This window comes from Rhincodon typus, chromosome 22 (genome assembly GCF_021869965.1).
Source record: "Rhincodon typus isolate 14 chromosome 22, sRhiTyp1.1, whole genome shotgun sequence".
Classification (NCBI taxonomy): Eukaryota; Metazoa; Chordata; class Chondrichthyes; order Orectolobiformes; family Rhincodontidae; genus Rhincodon; species Rhincodon typus.
In genome coordinates this window covers 43,419,107-43,438,556 of record NC_063353.1, presented here as the reverse complement: position 1 = coordinate 43,438,556, position 19,450 = coordinate 43,419,107, and the positions used below count along the sequence as shown (strand labels likewise).

Below are 19,450 nucleotides of genomic sequence, written 5' to 3'. Positions count from 1 at the left end.
CTTATTTATTCATTCATGGGAGGTGGGTGTTGCTGGCTGAGCCAGCATTTATTTCCCATCCTTAGTTACTCCTGAGAGGGTGGTAGTGCCTTCTTGAACCATTGGATTTACTACTGGGGTTGCCTTTAAAACCTTTTTGAACAACGTTTTATCATTTATGTGGGGTTTCTAACAGTGGCGTAAGACTTTGGGAAATTCTTGCCAGATTGATTGATTGATTCCACTGATTGTGGGCTTAGGGAGTCCACAACACAAAGGATGTGACAAAGCAGTAAATGATCAACTGCAAATTCAGGATTTCCATTTTAATCTGCACTTGGGCTAATTCCTGAAATTATAGTCAAGTGTCTCAGGGATAATGAAGGTGAATGCTGACGGTTAGTTCGCTGTCAAAAACACACAAATTTCACACCAATATCCTTTACAATTATATAGTGTGAACAACAGAGGATTACTTTGTCCCATTTGTATAAATTACATATTTACAGGTTGTACATTTCAATTATTACTAAACCCTGTTATTAACTACTCCTATGTCTATAAAGCCACGTGGCCTTTTAAACAAAAGATCCAAACTACTTCAGGTAAAACTAAGCCAGAAGTTCAAGTTTAGTCACATCTGTTGTGTGTTATGAAACTTTTTATTAAAATAAAACATGGTGTTTTAAACAGATTGACCCTTCACATTATTTGTTCAACAACATCCTTTATTCATGTGCTTTTCATGGAGATTTACAAATTGCAATAACCTATATTGTCTCTTGATTTTGGTTGATTAGCAAAGTAGATGAGCAGCAAACCCAATTTATTTCGAATATGAATGTTTGGTACCTGTTAATGTTCACGATTTATATTTGCTTCCTTAATTTATAAGAAGAAATATCATTGGGTTTTAAAATTTATGCATAAATGAAGATAAAACTTTAACTGTATTATGCAATATTTTAAATTCCATTTGATACAAAGGTGTTAATAACACAATGATACTCAAAGCGAAACCTGACTGTTCTTGCAGTTATTGCTGAGCAAGTCCTTAGGTGCATGCCAGTTATTTTTGAAGCTTTTAAATTCCTTGCAAATAACATTTTTAAAGATATAGGATTAGTGTGTTTATATGAAGATTGCAATATTGCCACTTAATTTACAGAAACACCAGGAAACAAGTTCAAAAGCTGTCTCGTAACACTGATGTGTAATAATGTAAATGTGTAGAACTGCCATAACTCTTTATTATTCTAGTCTTCTTAATGTCTGACAAATTATGAATCCATTATTTTTATGCCTCCTGTATATTGTAAAAATGGCTTCTTGTAAGAAAAATAATAACACTTTTTTTCTCCTCTAGACAGTTTCCAGTGCCATTAGGGATTGCAGTTATTAAAATGTATCTACTGTCATGTTGTTATCCATCTGCTGTAACAGATGGACAACTTACTCTTTGACCTTGTCATTTTGATAAAATCCTCCTCATTTTTGTATTAGTGCAGACTTTAAAGTACTGTGGCCATTATTAAGTAACTAATGTCACATGGTAGAGAAATACAGCAGGACTAACTTCACCTTGCAATTTCAGTGTATGTATCTCTGTCGATTTTTTTTCAGGTCAAAATAGGAAAAAAAAGCATGGCGCACGACTCAGATTTTCCCTCTTTTTAAAATAATCCCTTTACCTCTTGCAAGTTTTGTTTATCATTTATGCTTTTCCCACAGCAAATTATGACATATGAAAGAAAACAGGTTGTTTAGTCAGTGGCTCTCTCAAGGTGGAATCAGCTGGTTTGCTAAAGGACTTTTTTAAAATGTATTTTGTCACACTTTGGAGAGACAACATACCTCCTCTCTGCATGTTAGAACTGATGGGGACCAGTCAAGTTTATTAGCTGGTGACTGAGTAATAGCCTATGACGAACAGAGGTGATTTAAAGTATTGAAGTCGGACTGGGGGTGGGAAGGAGAGATGTAAGAGAAGTTGTTGTTATCATAGCTTCATATCATAAGCAACTGCTGGGCACCAATTGAACAGCGTGTGCTATGTCAGTCAAGCAGCCTTTCAGAACAGTTACCATTGGTGGTAACTATAGAAACCCTCCAACCATACCCCTATCTTATTCAAGCAGGAGTTATATGATCCAGTCATATTAACATATATATTACACCATTCATAATACTGTAAATTGTTTCACCTCGCTGTGCTTACACAGTTCAGTAGCTGCTTTACTCTTCAGTATAAAAATGTGTATCCTATATCATACAGTGATTTTTATTTACTTTCTTAAAATCAAAATAACTCTCTGATCTAGAACCACAGGGTACTATTAACTCATTTTCTTCCTTTTACAAATGTTACTTTAGCTCCTCTTGTGATCTGGCATAATCATGATAATCATCCTTGAAATGACAATACTGGCAGGAGGGGAAAACAATAATCTGAATGTTATGGATTAAATGTATTAATAGATTGGTATTGCTGTTAATTATCGCAGTCATCATAACTGTACTTCATAGCTTTCTGCCTTGCTGTTTACCAAGAATCGTGAACTTGAACAGCATTTCTTTAAGAAATGGTGCTTTACAACCTTTATTAGCCCTGCATAATTATTTTCTGATTTTTTTGAACTTGCAAAGTTGTGTTCAAAAATATTTCTCCCTGAGACATACCAGCTATATATATATATATATATATATATATATATATATATATAATTTGTAAGTCACCTATGTTTGAGAATAGAGCCAGACAAGTGAATACATGACAAAACCAGTGCCTTCACCTAACCCTCCAGCAATGACTTGATATGTAATATTTGCAATCAAATCTGCAAATCAAGATTTGATTTATATCACATACCAGACAATACCAACCTAGACTGTGAACAATTGGTTTTATTGCTTAACACATCTGTTCAAATGATGGGAGGCTTCATCCATCCAAATCATCTTTATACGTGTAGATCATGTTCAGCTTCATGGTTGTTACATCCCACTAACGTACCAAGATGGTGCTTGGTATTGAGTAAAGTTTCACCTTACAGTATCATTCCTTGCACAGCAGTTCTCAACTGCTGGAAAATTTCAATTACCAAATTATTAGTTGAGAAATATTTTCCAGCTTTGACAACCTGATGGGCAAAGTTGCATCTCTATATCTAAAATACCATTGATTACTTTATCATCCCAGTTGTAATATTTTCATACTTTTTTTTTTCCTGCTGCCTTTGATCGTTAATATCCTGTTTTAGTTGTTTTAATTTCATTTCAAGTCAGTTTTAGAAGAAATGAAGGAACGAAATATTAACTTAATTGACTTTCCAAATGGTCCCTATGCTAAATACAGCTTAGGTTTATTAACCTCCTTTGGCCAAGGCTGTGTATATAACAGATGCTAGGGTGACAGCAGAAGGCTGTAATTCCATCTCTGGGTTGAGCTGACATTTGTAGACTACTTGTGTTCTGCTACAATCTGTCTTCATCAGTACCCCTCTAAACCTCTGGTAATTGTAGTACCAGTAATAACTTGACCGGAAGTTAATTGTCTTGTTCAGTAAAAATTAACTCTTATGTTGGAGCCCTGTGTTTATACAAAGTAAAAGAAATAACGACAATCGCTTAACGTGTGAGCTGTGTCACCAAAACCGCAATGGGGGCTTGCATTTATATAGCACCTTTAACTTAGGGAAATATCCCAAAGTGTTTGATGAGAGCATAATCAAAAGGTGTGATGGGAAGCTAAAGCAAGTTAGATAAGGAGAGGTGAACACACACTTAAGTCATTCATGTTTGAGGCCTGCAGAATGAAGACATAACCTGGTGCGGCTAAGTGTGTAGACATTGCACAAGAAGCTAGTTTGAGTTGAATAGGTAGAATGTTGTCAGCATACATGTTCAGGTTAACCTCTGGTGTGAAAGTGATGCTAATAAGGAACAGGAGAGAGCTAAGTCTGGACACTTGGAGGAGAGCTCTTGTGGCACAGTGGTAGTGTGCCTACCTAGGGGCTAGAAACCCTGGGTTTAACTCAGACCTGCTCCAGCAGTGTGTCATAACACATCTGAACAGATTGATTATAACTATCTATTCCCTTCGAGGATTTTAAAGATATTGGCACAAGGCTAGAAGGGAAGCCATTGCTGAAATTGCTGTTACTACGATTGGATCAGTTAGAACAGAACTAAGTGAGGAACTAAAGTTATAATTTCATATATACCAAATGTTCATAGTGTGCCCTTAGAGCAGAAACACTCAGGCGGGAGGGGAAAGATTTAGAAGGGACCTAAAGGGCAACTTTTTCATTCAGAGGGTGGTGCGTGTATGGAATGAGCTGCCAGAGGAAGTGGTGGAGGCTGGTACAATTACAACATTTAAAAGGCACCTGAATGGGTATATTGAATAGGAAGGGTTTAGAGGGATATGGGCCAAATGCTGGCAATGGGACTAGATTAATTTCGGATATCTGGTCGGCACGGACAAGTTGGACCGAAGGGTCTGTTTCCGTGCTGTACAACTCTATGACTCTATCAAATCAGGCAGCACTGTGAAGAGAGGAGGTACTGTTAATTCTTTAATTTATGACCTTTCATCAGAGTAAGAGATGTGCCAAATGAGCCATTTTTGGTTTTAATGAAGATCACTAAATTGAAGAATTAACTGGATCTCTCTTTGACCACAGGTTGAGTGTTATGTTTTTATTTCAGATTTCCAGCAATTGCTGTGTTTTTTCTTTTGTTTAATAAATCATTGTACATTTTATTAACGCTTCACTTCATTGCATTTCTAATTAGCAGATGCATCTCTTTTGCTGCTCTCTGTCTGTTGAAGAATAGTCCTTCAGAATTGTGGCCTTTCATCAGACAGCAAAAGTATGTTTTTCTCAAAGAAGAATTCTCTCCTGCCTGAAGACTAATCTTCCTTCTTTCCTCCTCCCCCACCTCTCTTTTCTTTCGTCCCTCTCTGCCTCTTCCTGATGTGTCAACAGGGTGTTCTCATGCCCAGACAAAATGTTCTGCTACAGTGTGATCTATGCATGTATCGATGCATGTATTTTGTGTCTGTGTGTATGTGTATAAATGTATATGTATATATAGTGTGCATCAGCTATTTCCTGAGCTGAGACCATTTCTGCACATCTTAAGCAATACTTGTTTTGAATTGCTGTTTACTTATTCCCTTCAAATCGATAGAAAACTTGTCCTACAGTTATTCCTGTCAAATTGTATAAAACAGTCAGAAAGTAGGAATGAGGTCCCCGCATAAGATTTCAGCACTGCAGAACTTCATTTCCTGTGGCCGATGTAAACTATTTCCCTGTGGCTTTTTCAATAAATGCAGTATTGTTGTAATTAAAGTCTTAAAGCAAAAGGAAGGAACATAAAATAACTAGGTAGACTTGAGAATGAAAAGAAGCTCCAGTGTTTCATTTGGATTTTAAAAATGTTGTTAGACCTACATGTATGCATTATTTGTAAACATAACCTTAAAGTATCAAAATTATATCTTTGTAAATTTCCTAACTCTGTTTATGCATAGTGCAAGCTGTTTTTAGCCAGCCTTAACTGGCCCTGTATGCTGTGTTTTACATTGTAATTGGAGAGTGAGCTTGGTAGTTCAGTGAAGCTTGACACTAGGAAAGCACTGTTTCAAAACAGAATCTTCTCATAGTCCAGTCTGAGGAAGGGTGACCGGATCCAAAACGTTAGCTCTGTTTTCTCCTCCACAGATGCTGCCAGACCTGCTGAGCTTTACTAGCAACTTTGTTTTTGTTCCTGATTTACAGCATCCACAGTTCTTTTGGTTTTTATCTTCTCATATTATGTGTCCTATTTTCTTGTTTAATTGAGGTAGATGTGGGTTGTGTCAACCTACACTTGCCGCCCAATCCCGGAAACACCACCACCATCCCCCCAACCCCTCCACCTCATATCAAGGTCCAAGTAGACTATCATCCCACTAAACTCAAGACAGAAGAAAGGCTTTAGGAGAAAATGCTAACTTGCAGCTGAGTTCATTAATTAGATGTTGAAAGATTAATTGATGTGTCAAGACCCTGAAGGACCCTTTCACTCTCATTATCGACCAAGCAGGAAGGAACATCTTCCTCTCTCGGTCACTGACCAGGTATTACTGCTTCAGTGTAACACAGAAAATCTGCTAGAGTTGCCCAATAGGCGTGAGGAATTTCAGAACACAGAAATTTAGCAAAAGATGGTGGTCCAAGTCAGGAGAATTTTTTTTGCAGCTGTTTGTTCGGACATGAAATGTACAATCATAAACAAGGTGGACAAAGAATCCATGAAGGGTACATGACTAAATATTTGAAAAATAAAAGCTTAAGAGTTTGGGAAAAGAGTAGAGAAAGGGTCAAAGTGGAAATCTCTGAGAGCTAGCTGAGGCATGGTAAGTTGAATGATTACATAAATGCTTAACATAAAACAAATTTTTATATAAAGCTGTCTTATAGTACTTGTCAAGGAAGCAGACTGATTTGTGTTTCACAGATAACAAAATACATGCAATTTGGTTCAGTGTCAGTAATTGTTTTAACGGTTCCACTTTTTCAGAACTTTGTGAATGTTGCAGGCTGCAAGTTGCTAAATTGAATCCAGGTTTCAAAACAATCTCCAAAAAAGGATGTACTGCAATGAGTGTGGTTGATTTTCATTCTCCTTGACCTTAATCTTTTCACCAGTTAAACACCAAATATGAATAGAAATTCAATTAATAAGCAGTTTGAGTTTTACTCAAACACAAGGTGAATTTTGCCTTGCTTGTTGGCATTTAAATTTGGAAATTAGTAAATGTTTAGTAGATTGATGACCCTGCATACAGATCAATGTTGTAAAATGTGACCATAGAAATGTATTTTTTCCAGTATTACTGTTGTCTCCCTGCTGATGATCATTTCAAAGGCTCCTGCTTGTGAAGAGCTCAGGATCCGCTTGTGAATATATCTGAACATATCTGAACCCAAGAGGTTATCGAGTGCAGATCTGAAATTTGTAGCAGAGACCAAAATTATAACTCATCAATTATATGTGATAATTCATAAATCTTTTTTGATAGTTGGTTGTAAGGTACAATTTATTCTTTCTATGCCAATTCCATAAATGTATAACTCTTCAATGGTTTGAGTTGCAGACATCCACACTGAGTGCTCAGGTTTAAAATCAGAACAAAGTATGATGCAAAAAGTACCCCAGCCTAATAGCAAATTCCATTTGTGTAGCATCTTTACTAGTGACTTGAGATTGTCTGAACCAATTTTACTGAGCTGGATTCAGGTCCATCCATGTGTCAAGATAAGTGATTTAGTGTTATTTTCCAGTCTTATTCCGCTTCTAATTTGTCTATGTGTAAACAATTCTGCACGCTCTATTTTGCTTTTAATTCTTTATGCATGTCAGCTGACATCACTTACATTTGAGTTAGAAAGCATTTTCATGTTACAGATTTTAAGTCTAGAGAGTGAGGCTTAAGCGTATCATTCCTCCCAATAGCACCATTGTTCTCCTGTGGATAGTTGACCAAGAACATGTCTTTGTACAGGTGAGGTGATGAATTGATTAATGGGTTATGCAACATTGCATCAACAATCTAGTACAAGATGGGACATATATGTGCTGATGTTATCAAAAATCTGTGTTAAGTTTGCCACTTCTGCTGATTTCTGCCTTTAAAATACAGCAATTATTTTTCAGCTTGCAGTCTTAAAAGAATCCAGTAGTTTTAGCCTCATCTGACCACCAAGGGTTGACTATCTGAGTTCGAGAAGCCAGTGGCCAAGCACAAATATAAACATTGCTAGAAAATTATTTAAGCCCACTGAGGCATTAACCTCTCAAACTATACTAACTTTTCAGTGCGTTGCTGACAGAGCTTTATTGTTATTGGAATTCTTTCCTTTTGTATGAGACATTATCTGAGATCTATTTGTATTAGTGGTGCAGGTAGACATAAAGTACACAATGGCACCATTTAAGATGTATCAGTATCCCAATATCTTGGCTAACATTCCGTTAACATCAGAAAAAAATTGCAATTAATCTTAGGTAACAAGGTGTAGAGCTGGATGAACACAGCAGGCCAAGCAGCATCAGAGGAGCAGGAAAGATGACGTTTCGGGTCTAGACCCTTCTTCAGAAAATTCTCCAGCATCGGCAGTTCCTACTATCTGTGTGCAATTAATCTTACTTATTTGTGCGACCTTTCTTTCAAAATTTACTGTTGGATTTGTCACAATGGTTGTGAAGCTCATTGAAAGTGACAAACTGTTACAAAAGTACGAGTTCCATCTTTCCTAATATTTACTTTTTTTCCACAGAGGAAGAAGAGGAGCAGGTCCCCACTGATGGAGGTACATCAGCAGAAGCTATGCAGGTTCCCCTTGAAGAGGAAGAGGAGGATATGGAAGAGGAAGAGGCTGTTAATGATGAAAACTTTCCTGGAAAGAGACCACTTGAAAGCCCTGACTCTGTTGACTTACCAGTTGCAAAGAGAGCTAGAACAGCTGGCTGTAAAATAGAGAGCCCTGATGGTGTCTTAGAACCGAGGGAACCCTTGAGTATGATTAATTCTCAAAGGGTACCTCCTGTTTTGTCTCCAGTTGCACCACCTGATCATTCTAGCTCATTGCCTCTTTCACCTGAACCTCCAATGCTTGCACCTATACCAAAACCATCACAACTTTCAACTCCCAAACCTTCCGATTCAAAAGTGCTCACATCTAAAATCAAATCTAAAATTTCCTCTTCACCAATACAAAAAAGCAAATCCCCTAAAGGCTCTCAGTTGGCGTTTTCAGGAAGTCCCATTCGTTCTCCAAAGACTTCATTGAAATCAGACAAAAAATCACCTATGCGTACAAAAAGTCCTAAAAGTCCTAAAAGTCCAAAAGTACCAGCAAATGTCTCTCATTCCACTGCCAAGAATGAACCTCCAAACCGAACACCTTTGTCTGTCTGTAATTCTGTGTCTGAAAAGCTTGGTAAAGAAAATATTCTCACAAAGCAACCACATACATCAACAGAATTGGAAAAACCAAATGTTTTGGATACATCGCCAAAAAAAATGCCAGTGCCTGATAAGAGTATTGATGACTCTATTGATGCTGTAATAGCTCGAGCCTGTGCCGAGCGGGAGCCAGACCCCTTTGAGTTTTCTTCTGGGTCTGAATCTGAAAGTGAAATCTTCACTAGTCCCAGAAGACTTACTATTTCAGAGTCATCAACACCTCGAATGCTTTCCCTATCTAGCAGCTTTAGCAGGGGTAGTGTTACCCCGGTGTCATCATCTGGGCCAACAACGAGCACAAATGTGTCATGGACTTTGGATGATTCCATTAATGAGGTTGTCAGGAAGGCAAGTTTAGGTACACCTCCATCTGTACCTCCATCCGTGCCTGAGCTGTCCTCTCCTTCTGCTTCCCCACCAACTCCAGAACCACTTCTTAAGCTCTACGAAGAACGTACAAAGCATGCATCCTCGTCTGAGGTGAAGAAAAAACTTAAGAAAGAGATTAAAATGAAAATCAAGAAAAAGGAAAAAGAAAAGCTAAAAGATAAGGACAGAGAAAAAAAGGAAAAAGGCAAAGACAAGGAGAAAAACAAGGATAAAGAAAAGGAAGCCAACAAAGATTCCAAGATATTTTTCAGGGAATTTGGTAAAGAACATGAGAAAGATCCATTTAAATTTAGAATTAAAGACTTTGACGACAGTGAGGTAAAATTAAAACATAAAGATGGAAGCTTTAAAAAGGATAAAGAAAAGCACAAAGAAAAGAAGAAAGATAAAGAAAAGGGGAAAAAGGAAAAAGAAAAAAATAAAGACAAGGATAAACATAAAGCCAAGGCCCCTTCAGCGGCACTTGGGTATATTCCAAAAGAGGTTCAGTTGCCCTCATTTAGCACCCCAAGCAGTGTCAAGACTCCATGTGTTTTACCAGCAGTGTCTCCAATGGTTCCAGAAAGGCTATTTGAGGAAAAATCTAAAGAGAAGGACAAGAAAAAAGACAAAAAGGAGAAAAAGAAAAAGAAAGACAAGGACAAGGAAAGGATGAAGGAAAAGGAGAAAAAGGAGAAAGAAAAGAAGGAAAAGGAAAAAGAAAAAGAAAAGCATAAAAATGAAAAAGTAAGTTATATTATAAAGTGTGTATGGATCTTTCAATATTTGAACATGACTAAAACTAAACTGAATTCAAATACCAGCAATGTCAGTATTTGTATTTATAACAAACTATTGCTTTAGGAATGTTGGTTTTCATTTTTATTAGGTGCCTTTAAAGACCTATTACGCAAAATTGGCCTTCATGCAGCTAAAACAAGCCTGAGTTTTTAAACTTGAGCACCTTGTGATTAAGAAAATCCCTCAGGTTGGCTATCTATTTACTAGGTTTAAATCTAATTATTTTCATCAAGGTGTACATATATTTTAAAGCTGAGTCTTCAAATAGTTTTACCATATCGAAATTTAATGAAAGGTTAGTGCCGAGTGGTGATTTAAATATATTGTAAAATTTCATGAATGACTAAATTGTTTCACTACTGTTAATTTTGAGATGTGAATTATGCCTTTGCCGGACTTGTTAGAACAGCTACAGATTTTTTTTCGTCCTCCTGCATACATGCAGCAAAGAAAATCATGAAGCCAGAAGACATCAGATGTTCCTAGATACTATTGTAATTTAGATTAATCTGCTTAGATAAGCTTCGAAGTTGTTTTCTTGCTGCAAGACAGGATTTGAAAAAATGAATTTTTCAGAGAATCACTCCAACACTTTCACTTTGTGATGGCGCTTCACGGGTGTCCTACAAGAAATGTAGAGTGACAAAACATTATCAGTTTGTGCCTTGAGGTATGTAGTAAAAAGAATCTAAATCCAAGAAGATTAACAGAAAAATGCAACACACTCCAAAAAGGGGCTTATGTGACTGGTATTATTTATCCAGGTGAAAAGAATGGTGCTTATATATAAGACTGTGAACAAATCCACTGGCAATGTATTTATAGTACTCCACAAAGGAGTCTTATATTAGTGGCCCTTCACTATCTTGCTTTGAACTCTGTCACCAGCCCAACTTTGTATACTAGTCCACTTATTAAATTCAGCTTCTTGTGCAGTTGTCTTTTTTTCTCAAACATACAAACTTGTTTCTATTCACAGGCATTTCAAATCCATAGTGCCCTCCAGTGCGTGTGCACATATATTTCTATCAATGAGAAATAAATGCCTTAATTAAACCATCTATTGTATGACTGGTCATCTGTGATCTACTATGTTATCTTTCACATGAATGCAACTTCAATACAAAGAAAATATTTTTAAAAGATAGCAACTCAGATATAATGTTAGTATTTGAAGAGCAGAGACATGTTTTAAAATGTCAGAGTTTTACATCAGTAGGAGGCAAAATCATTTAAATGAATTTCAAAGGAATTTTGCATGCAGAAAATGTGAAAAGCATGTGAACAGAAGAAAACAGATGCAGGAGTAGGCCATTTGGCGTTTTGAGCCTGCTCCACCATTCACTAAGATCATAGCTGATTTGATTGTGGCCTTGACTACACTTTGCTCTGCAATGCCTCTTCCTCAAAAATCTGTCTAACTCAGCCTTGAATATATTCAATCCCAGCCTTCACTGTTTGCCGGTGAAGAAAATTCCAAGCACCAGTGACAGACTACAAGAAGAAGTGCCTCTGCATCTCTATCTTAAATGGTAGACCTCTTATTTTGAGATAGTAGACCCATTGTTTGAGATCCTTTACTCTGAGGTAACTTATTAATCCAACCCCATCGCACATAACCAAATTCAAAATAACCTGATCTCTGGTTGGATCCACAACTTATTGTCCTAGGACACAATCCTAAATGCACTTACTCGGACCTATCTTTGTCAATTTGATTTTCCCAATCCTCTCGGTGCGACTTGATAAAGAATCAATTCCTACTTTACTGAGTTAAGTCCTTCAAATATTCACAATGGAAAATGAAAGAAATGTAGTATACTATGTATAGAATTTTTTATAAAGAAGGATATAACAAAGTTTCTCAGTTTATAATCTTGTTAAGGAGATGGTCATTGAAATAAACAATAGAATACTGAATACAAAGTTGACTCAAAATTGAAAGGGCAGTCAAAATATAAACATTTCTTACTAAAATGTTGTTGTTAGTATCACATTCTGTAGTTTAAGTCTTTGGACTTGTTCTTGGACAAGTGAATTGGAACAGAATGTTCAAAGCAGATTTTCAGGGGAAACTAACAAACCATGCAAGAATATAGTAGGGTTCGCATCAGTGACACAAAGGAATAGTTGATGACAAATCCAATGTAGACAAATCTCAAATAAACAATTTGCAACATTTAAAAAAAGGAATTTGTTTTGAATTAATTGGTTATTCAGCATTTTGAAGGATCATTGTGTCAAAAATGACCATGAAGAAGAAGCATACAAGATTATATTAGCACAGTGCTAGAATGCAAATTAAAAATGATAGTATTTTTGCCTAGGCCACTTGTTATATCTAATGTGAAGCGCTGATCGTAATAATGGTTTGCCTTGCCAAAAGAAAAGTATTGTTTACCATAGGACAGATTAGTGTAGAGAAATAGTTATTTGTGTTTCAGGGACCTGAATTTTCAGAAAATGGAGAGAAAATTATCCACATTTGTAAAGAGTAGACCTGACACAATTTTTCAAAATCATGGGAAGGATGTTGATGAAGCTTATTTAGATAAATAATTAATCCTTTAAGGATTTGAAAACAAAGAATAAATAGACACTTGTAGCACAATTTTGTTTACAAATAAGATTTAGAATAAACTGCACTTGAAGTAAGTAACTTCAGAGAAAACTAAGTGTATTTCTTGAGGAAAGGATGGTGAGTGCTGTAGTTAAAATCAAACAAAGAGAGGACAAATTAGGATTTTTCGTTCTTAAAATGTTCTAAGTCCCTATGACCATTGCACCATCTTTAATAAGAGAATCAAAAAGAGTAGATTCATATTCTGCTTGGCAACGGATGGAGTTGCAATCCCTTTTTTCTTCGCAGAGACAGTAAGTGCTTATCAACAGCAGAGGACATGCATTTTCCACTTAATGATTCTGGCCAGCATATGACAATCCCGGCGTTTATGATTTAGAAATTGTGTGGGTGTAAAGCAGGCTGAGTTTAAGGGTGTTATCAGCTGTGCCTACTGAATGACATTGTGGTGTAATTAAAATATTGTGTAATCGTCTTTCTACAGTCCTAGCAGAAACGGCAGTTGTTGTAAAACCTGAAGAGTGTGAATTATTAAAATAATCTATCCTGATTTTTGTTTGTTTTTTTTCTCTCTCTCTGTCTCTCTCTCGCTCTGTCTCTCTGCACTTCCCTAACCACTATAAACTTACTGGGGTTTAGGTGCAACAAAATTAATTGTTTAATATTTCCTGTGGCTGTCACAGAGGACAGTTGACTTCCAGAATGTCAGAAGTATTCTCAATCCATTACTATTATTATTATTCTTCTTCATCATCATCATCATCGTCATCATCGTCATCGTCATCATCCAATTCAACTAATCAGTTCCTTTTGTATTGTTTGCATACCTAGCCTTTGATCAATGGCATACGTTAATGAGACAGTAATCTAGGTATTGCTTTCTTGATACTCTGGAATGTTACCAGTTCAGCTTTATGGTACATTCTGTTGAGACTACCTAACACCATGAATGAATCTAGTATAAATTTATTTTATCATTGCACTCACCTTTATGTTATCCTGCCAACATATACAAATTCCAACCTGTTGTGAGTAATTTGCCAGGCGTTGGACTAAATATATTAAATGTTTCAAGCTATTTTCTATTCTACCCTGACAAATATTATCTAAGTGCATTGCACGTGCATAATTAATTGTTTTCCTCATCTTTAAACAAAGTGCTAACAAACTCTGTGAGATTCTGAATTAGACAAATATTTGATGACAAAAGAAGAGTCATAAATATTTTTCTGCAGCTAGCAGTTTATCTGAAGCCTTTAGCATTATCTTTAGCACAAGAAAAACATGATGTGGCAATTTCTGAGAGCTCCTTCTCCCTTCTCTCACTAAAATGTTTTCAAATTCCTAATCTGATGGTCTTTGCAAATGTTTGGAAGAACCTCTTCAATCGTTCATTCTCCCTTGATGTATTCCTGTTCTGTATCTTCTGAGGTGCAGGTGTGCTCTGCCTCCCCACTCTTTCCTCCTCCTCCTCCTCTTCTCCCACCACCAGTACACCTGTTTATCCGAGGTCATATTTCACAGACTTTAAGAGCAAACACAGAAGAATTTAATCAATTGGTACCTCCCAACTCAAGGCAACAGTCTAACTTGGTTTAAGCAAGTTCTAACTTTCATGCTAAAACAAGAATATATCTATTCAAAATATTACACCTTTGTTACTCATTGATTACTAAGTTCCATTGTGATGATGCTATGGTTTTACGAGGTGTATTTTGTCCTTCTTTTATGAAGAAAGGTTGTGACAGAGGTGGCGAGTTGTCTGCTCCAAAGCCAATAAAGCAAAGAGCTTGTGAGACTGTTTGTTTTTTTTTAAAGCTGGAACAATGGAATTATTCCAGTAGAAGCAGCCTGAATGGATGAGGTCAAGCCCTCACAGAACCTGGATTTTTCTTCTAAGTTTTAGCTTTCAGTAGCAGTTGCTGGGGTCTTGAAGGTGAATGGGGAAACTCTTACTCATCTCTCTGTTCCAGCTAAAAGCTGATGTTCTCTTCCTGCTGCTGGAATTGCATGTGAGACATTCTATTTTACTGACTTTGACTTTGTCAAGGGTGTGCTTATGGATGTTACTATATTGGTACAGTTAATGAGTAGTGTATTATTTTATTAAACTTTTTGATAGTTACAGTTAAGCCAATTCTTTTATTTTATTTTGTCTGTATTTTAATTATAGTGTATGAACAAAATGGATTTTGTTTCAAGCCTGGTAGTTTGACCAGTCGAATTCCATCTGGAACACAGCGCCTTATAGTTAGCCTAGACCCTAACGTTTTCTTATTTTAAAGGTATCTTCATATATTTTGAGGGGGTTTGGTCTGGTCCATAGCACCATTGATGTGTAGGCTACTACTCAAAAGTCACTGCCTATTATCGAGTACCTCTTTGGCATATTGCACATTAATTACTCTTAACTTTAGCAAGATTCCCGATTGTCATCTCTGGTGGAATATATTAACTTGGGTTCATCAGGTCAATTTGTTTTTCTAGATATCCTACAAACAAGACAACTCTTCATTGCTCATTGGTTTTGTGAATATTTCATTAGCAGTACTGCTCTGTCCATAAAGCAATATCTTGAGAAGAGATCTAATTTCTGTCTTTGAGTATAGATAACGGTATGCTGAATCATCATCTAGGCCTACTGTCGGTAACAGGGGTCTGCGCCTGGCATGCAAGTTTAAAAGAAACATAGAAGATAGGAGCAGGGGGAGTCCATTCGGCCCTTCAAGCCTGCTCCGCCATTCTTCACAATCATGGCTGACCATCCAACTCGATAGCGTAATCCTGCTTTCTTCCCATAACCTTTGATCCCATTCGCCCAAATTGCTATATCTAGTCGCTGCTTGAATACATTCAATGTTTTGGCATCAACGACTTCCAGTGGTAATGAATTCCACAGGCTCACCACTCTTTGGATGAAGAAATGTCTCCTCATTTCCGTCCTAAATCATCTACCCTGAATCTTCATACTATGACCCCGGTTGTGGACACACCCACCATCGGAACATCGTCCCTGCATCTACCCTGTCTAGTCCTGTTAGAATTTTATAAGTTTGTGTGAGAGCCCCCTCATTCGGCTGAACTCGAGCGAAAACAATCCTAACCTGGTCAATCTCTCCTCATACGTCAGTCCCGCCATCCCCGGAATCGGCCTGGTAAACCTTCGCTGCACTCCCTCAAGAGCAAGAGCACCCTTCCTCAGAAAAGGAAACCAAAATTGTACACAATATTCCGGGCATGGCCTCACCAAGGCTCTGTACAACTGCAGAAACACATCCCTGCTCCTGTACTCGAAACCTCTCACAATGAAGGCCAACATACCATTTGCCTTCTTCACTGCCTGCTGCACCTGCATGCTTACCTTCAGCGCCTGGTGCACAAGGACACCCAGGTCCCATTGCATGCTCCCCTCTCCCAATTTACAGCCATTCAGGTAGTAATCTGCCTCCTTCTATTTGCTTCCAAAGTGAATAACCTCACATTTATCCAAATTATACTGCATCTGCCATTGATTTGCCCACTCACCCAACCTGTCCAGATCATGCTGAATGATCTCTGCATCCTTTTCACAGTTCACCCCTGCCACCCAACTTGGTATCCTGTGCAAACTTGGAGATGTTGTGTTTTATTCCCTCATCCAAATCATTAATATATGTTGTGAATAGTTGGGGTCCCAGCACCAATCCTTGTGGCACCCAGTAGTTACTGCCTACCAATTTGAAAATAACCCATTAATTCCTAATCTTTGTTTCCTCTCTGCCAACCAGCTTCCTATCCATCCCAATACACTTCCCCCGATCCCATGTGCTTTAATCATGCACATTAATCTCTTACGTGGGACTTTATCCAAGTTTTCTTAAAGTCCAAATATACTTTCTTGTCTGCTAAAAGGCAAATTTATTTTGACTTTTCTGAACAGACAACTATACAATAAATTTCTTCATGTCTTTTTACTAAAGTCATTACCTTCACTGAGCTTGGCCATTGTCTGAAAAACTGCAGTTTTACTCCAGTTAAATTGACATAGAAACATACTCTGTTTCGACCTGCAGGGTGATATCTTTACAACATGCCCAATCTTCTGTTCATCAATTTTCTTTGAGTAGTAACTTACAGTGAAAATGGATGAACAGCTAATGTCAGCCTCCTCGTGTCTTGCACAGGTGATCATTCATCATGTGGAAACCTTTGAAAGCAGATTGTTTAACTGTGGGCTGGAGAGGGAGAGACTAACTGAACCTATTCTCATCTCAATTTCAATATACTCTAATTTTCCAACATGAATCCCTATAAAAGGTTCAGGGCCAGCAGGTTTTCTACGCCCTGCCTGGAGTATAGAGAGAACAAATACTACACAAACCCCAAAGTTGAATGGTTGTATAGTTTGGCAAAAAGTCGTAGCATCTGAAACCACTAATAGTTGAGGTAGGTTTGGCTTGCTAATGGTTAAAGATCTTCCCACACATTATCACTTTTAGATTTGTTCACGAAGGCATATTCTGTAATTAATTGTGCTAAATCTGTCTTAGGATAAATGTGAAACATGAGACTTTCTATTGGGTACCTCAGAAAATCTCTTTTTGGGCATTGGGAAGATGTGGTATCTTTCTTTACTCCTCGACTGTTCCTTTACCATCTGGAAGCACTTGAACTATCTATAGGTAGTTCTCCTATTACATGATAGTTGCGTTCTTGTGTGACCTCATGCTGCCCTATTATAAAATCACGTTACGGGAAAATCGCTCTACCTGTACAATTTATCAATTGCGTTACAGCCAATTTGCGTTAAGGAAACACACATTATAGCAGAACTACCTGCATATAGTTTTACTATCAACTGTGCCTCATTTGACAGAAGATAACATTCTGTAACTAACCTCAACAGAAACCTGTTCCTTTTTGAACTTACTTTCCAATTCCATCAATAAATTCTTCCTCTTCACTTTATGCATTATATTCTGAAATCAAGACTTACTACAGAATCTTCTACTCTCCAAATAATTCCTAAACTTCAAGGTTTCTAACATTTGTTTATCTCTCTTCCTATAAATTTCAGGTTTTTTAAACTCAAGCTTGGACTTACCACTGCTAACATACCTAATCTTTTAAAAACCGAAAGAACTGCAAATACTGTAAATCAGGAACAAAAGCAGAAGTTGCTAGAAAAGCTCAGCAGGTCTGGCAGCATCTGTGGAGAGAAATCAGAGTTAACGTTTCGGGTCCGGTGACCCTTCCTCAGAACTTTCCTCAGTTAACTCTGACTTTTTCTTCACAGATGCTGCCAGACCTGCTGAGCTTTTCCAGCAACTTCTGTTTTTGTCCGCAGTGTAAAATGTACCTTTATGGACAGTATCTAAATTCTTAATATAATGAGATAACAGCCTGTGTAGATTTCAGGCACCTTTTATCTCTAATCAGGCTTGTCAAACCACTTAAAAGTAAAACCAAGACCTGTGGATGCTGGAGATCTAAAACAAAACAGAAGTTTCTGGCAAAATTCAGCAGGTCTGGCAGAATCTGTGGGAAGAAAGCAGAGTTGTTTCAATTCCAGTGACTGTTCATCAGAACTTTTGATGAAGAATCACTGGACTCAAATCGTTAACTCTGTTTTTTTCCCATAGATGCTGCCGGACCTGCTAAGCTTTGCCAGAAATTTATGCTTTTGTTGCCAAACCATCTTTTGGAACTACTTTGCTTGAAAGAAAGTCAAAGTAGATAAGGATGCTTGAAATCATACACAACTAAACCTTAAACAAATCTTGCATAGGTCACTTTGGACAACTAAGGCTACCACATATACTAAAAGGAAGATCACAATGAATGATGTCAATATTATGACCCTTAAAACTTATTCAACTAACGTCATGCTTCTAATTCTCCCTATTGTTCATTGGGTATACTCTGGTATGGTATGTGGATATCCATAAAACCAGATGTTATAGAAAATTATCGGCTGTTGGAGTTCAGACAAAGAATAAATCACTTGAACATCATTCTTGCACTATGACATCTGAAGTCATGAATTATAATATTGTACTTTAGTCAATTAAGAAGGCATGCTTTATATAATTTATTATACTGATTGTGAATTCTGAATTCTAAGTAAATTTGCAATATACCTTGTTCAGTAATCCTGTGTGTCGGCATCGCACATCAAAGCGATTCCGCAGTTACCTCGATTTTCCACCCATTAACTGTGAATGGGAGGAAAATCCAGTTTAGAGTGAATTGGATATAATTGTTGAGCATAACACCTGCCAATAGCACAAAATAACCTTCACAAACTGCACATTTGTTCATTGTTAAAATGGCAATTCTAAATTGATCCTTGTCATTTTCAAGGTTTAATTCATCATTTAAAGGTTTCAATTTTTGCTTGTTGATAATCCCTACTCAATTTCAATTATTCCTATTTTTACTTGGGCAATCCACATTTACTAGAAAAGGATTGCAGTGGGAGAAAGGAGAATAAGTTAACTGGAAACAAATCCACTATAGAAAGAATTGTATGTTGTTATGGTATTAGTAAATATAGACTTTATATGTATGCTTCCATCATGTGATCATTGTATCTGATCCCCTTTATGAACTAAAATGGTTTTGTCAAAGCATTGTTACTGACCTAAAATGACTGCTGTGATGACGTGACCATAGATTTAGGCACATCCAGCAGACCCAGGAATAAATGAAACCATCTG

General features: G+C 37.1%; 1 protein-coding gene across 1 annotated transcript in view; it reads left to right on the top strand.

Moving 5' to 3' along the window:
• Positions 1–19,450, top strand: part of taf3 (TAF3 RNA polymerase II, TATA box binding protein (TBP)-associated facto) — a 107,666-nt gene that overhangs the window by 46,306 nt on the left and 41,910 nt on the right. Inside the window, exon 3 of the mRNA XM_048609998.1 lies at positions 8,313–10,117. Within this exon, the coding sequence (XP_048465955.1) occupies positions 8,313–10,117 (1,805 nt within the window). The remainder of the gene's footprint in view (positions 1–8,312; positions 10,118–19,450) is intronic.